The sequence below is a fragment of the Pollachius pollachius genome, assembly GCF_949987615.1.
Source record: "Pollachius pollachius genome assembly, chromosome: 13".
Taxonomy (NCBI): Eukaryota; Metazoa; Chordata; class Actinopteri; order Gadiformes; family Gadidae; genus Pollachius; species Pollachius pollachius.
This window is the reverse complement of record NC_136946.1, coordinates 4,162,207-4,165,032: the sequence shown is the minus strand read 5'-3', so window position 1 is coordinate 4,165,032 and position 2,826 is coordinate 4,162,207. Positions and strand designations below refer to the sequence as shown.

At 41.8% G+C, this 2,826-nt stretch overlaps 1 protein-coding gene across 1 annotated transcript; it reads right to left on the bottom strand.

The window, feature by feature from the left end:
• Positions 1-201: 201 nt before the first annotated feature.
• LOC307084936 (uncharacterized protein) lies at positions 202-1,915 on the bottom strand. The gene is made up of 3 exons (XM_079749470.1): positions 1,755-1,915; positions 1,110-1,223; positions 202-626 (listed from the first exon to the last, which is right to left on the bottom strand). The coding sequence occupies exons 1-3, from the start codon at positions 1,804-1,806 to the stop codon at positions 415-417; spliced, it is 378 nt and encodes a 125-aa protein (XP_079605596.1). The 5' UTR covers positions 1,807-1,915; the 3' UTR covers positions 202-414.
• Positions 1,916-2,826: the final 911 nt, after the last annotated feature.

The following is a 2,826-nucleotide window of genomic DNA, read 5'->3' as shown; positions in this document are numbered from 1 at the left end:
CGCTTTGGATAAAAGTGTCTGCTAAATGCCCTAAATGTCAATATATGCGTTCCTTTCATGGATTTAGCATCATGCGCCCCACAGCCTACATACTGATTAGAACTTTAAATTCAGAATGCGCTCTGAAAGAATGGCTTAAAATATATTGTAGCTCATGATTTTACAGATTATAGGAAGAGTTCAATTAATTGGACACAGGTAAAAACTTGTTCATCCTTTAATTCTTCAATATTATTTAAACCAGTTAACAATATTTTTTATAATCTTTATAAATCTTTATAAAAACCCATATTCTGACAAGCCGCACACTTAAGTCAACACATTTAAATCCAAATACATATTATGGTCTCTTTAATCAATTATGGATTTATTCATAACTATCTGCAGAGAACGCATCGTAGTAGTCGTCGTCGTCTAACGAGCCCACAGTGACGCCAGCACGGCAACGCACGCGGCAGCGAGCGACAGCTGCACCGGTGTCCCTCCGTTGCACAGGTTCGTCGTGCAGCAGTCGACAGCGCCGTTAAAACTGATTCCCAGGATGGTGCCGGTCTCTCTCCGGTCACAGATGGCATTAAGCACACATCCCCGGCTTTGAAGTTGGAATACACTAGTGGCATTGAACGCTGTCAAGATTCAAAACATAAAAGAGGCTGAAACATCAGTTTAAAACACAACAACAACAACTCATGGTCTGCGCTAGTGCATGCTGGGAAACGGACACGTGGGCCTATCTCGACTCCACGACTGGTCAGTTAACTGGGTTACTTAACGTAGTTAATGTTCTCTCTCCTTTGGCTTGCCTAATGTAAAGTTTTACCTTACTGAGGTGTTGGCACTTTAGTTTCGCTTTCGGCAAAATAAATCAGGCACAGAAAGCATGCATTGCATCAATAGGCCTATTGTTGGATTCGAATTTTGTTGCCGCTTAAAGGTGAGGTTGTCGAGTAAATCAGGATACATCCATACATGTGTGTGTGTATATATATATATATATATATATATATATATATATACATACGCATGTATGTATTCTTCAGCACCACAAACACAGCACTCCCTTCCATTTCAGTCAGATTTGTGTGTAGCATGTGTGGGGGGCCGCTTACACGCAGTCGCGTTGAAGCAGCTGCGGGTCGAGTTGTCGCATTGGACATCCTCGCTGGGGACCAGACATCGCCCCGAGATCGCGATCGGACAGTTGCGGCACGTCAGCCCGTGTGCTGCGGAACGGAGAGCAGAAGATTAGAGAAAAAGTTGTAGGCAGGCACTCGCCCGGCCGCATACCTGCTGAGGGCTCCGTGAACGGAGAACCAAAAGGCTATTTGAGGACAACGGGGGGAATGTTAAGTGGCGCGTAGTTAGTTTAGTTCGGAGAGGCTGTCTCAAAAGAGGGTTAACAGGGGGGTCAAGTCTAGAAACTCCTTCTTAAAGTTTTACGACCATAAACAGACAAAGACGAAGGACTACCTGAAGCTTACCTGTTCCCCCAACGATGTGTCTTATATAGAAAGATCTCAATAACATCTCAACAACGGCCAGATATATTTAACTTTGAGAGAATTTGCACTGAATTAATATATTCATGTTATACAACGTAGATCACCTCGAAAAAAATATATAATATATATTAAAAAATATATAATATCTGAATATTAAATTTCAATATTATCTTAAATAATACGGAATATTAAATCCCCAAGTCTGTTTATACAGACAAGGGGTTTGAGTCAAAAACCTAATTCTTTGCTCACCGACAGCAAGAAACACTCCCAGGAGAAGAAGTCTGGTCCAAACAGCGGCCATTTTCCCAGCGGATCAGAAGACGACGGCGCAGACACGAACAGGACTCAGAGGATCAATGGTCTGGTGCTCAACAGCTCGTTTATATTTATTGTCCCGCATCGAGGAGGTAAAGACAGATGAAACAACAGATGTAAGAATGAAGGGAATCAGGTTTTTTTGAATGAGGGACAACCCACCCTCACCCTCACAGTGAAAAAACTGTTTTGATTGCTTCATCAATTTCTACGTTTTCTGGGGCACTCCTTGCTCCTTCGTGAACTGAAACTCCTTCCCCTGAGGGCTGATTGGACTGATCTTTAAAAATAAACTGACGCTTTCATCGGCTTGAGGCCAGACTGATTTGCAGAGAGACGAATGGGAGCTCAGGAGATCCGGATGGTCTCACAAGGCAAGACGACCCTCACCGCCTCAGTGAATTTTCGGTGTACAGAATGGCTTTACGCTTTTATGCTTTACAGCACATCTGACCATCAACCACCTGAACATTGACTTTGAATAAAAGTGCCCGCTGCGTGCTTTTAACCTAATATGTATGAGATGTCTGGTTACTATTTGATGCTTATGACAGGAGCCTTTGTTTTCGATTTTCTCTTTATTGTCTCTCTTCCATATTTGCATAGTTTGATTTTTTAAGGGAGCAAAATAAGTGTATTTTACATGCAGAACGACACCAATGATACAAATATGAACAGAAATAAAGATGGTGAATGAAACATGAATATTACTATTTTTTCATCTTCCAATTAATTCCTTCAGACATAAAAGCAAGATTTTAAAGATTTTTAAAGATTTTGGAAAACCACATGATCCCAAAGCTAACAATGGGCTACAATTTGCCTTTGCATAGATATGCAATAAAACAGCATCAACATTAATTTACTAATCAGAAAATGTTGTCAATCTTGTTTCATGACTCTCACAGCGATGCAGCTTCTTGTTCTACTGCTTTTAGCTGCTCCACACTGCCACCAGGGCGGCGATGATCACGGCTAGCAGTCCAACATCAAGGGAGGTGGCTCC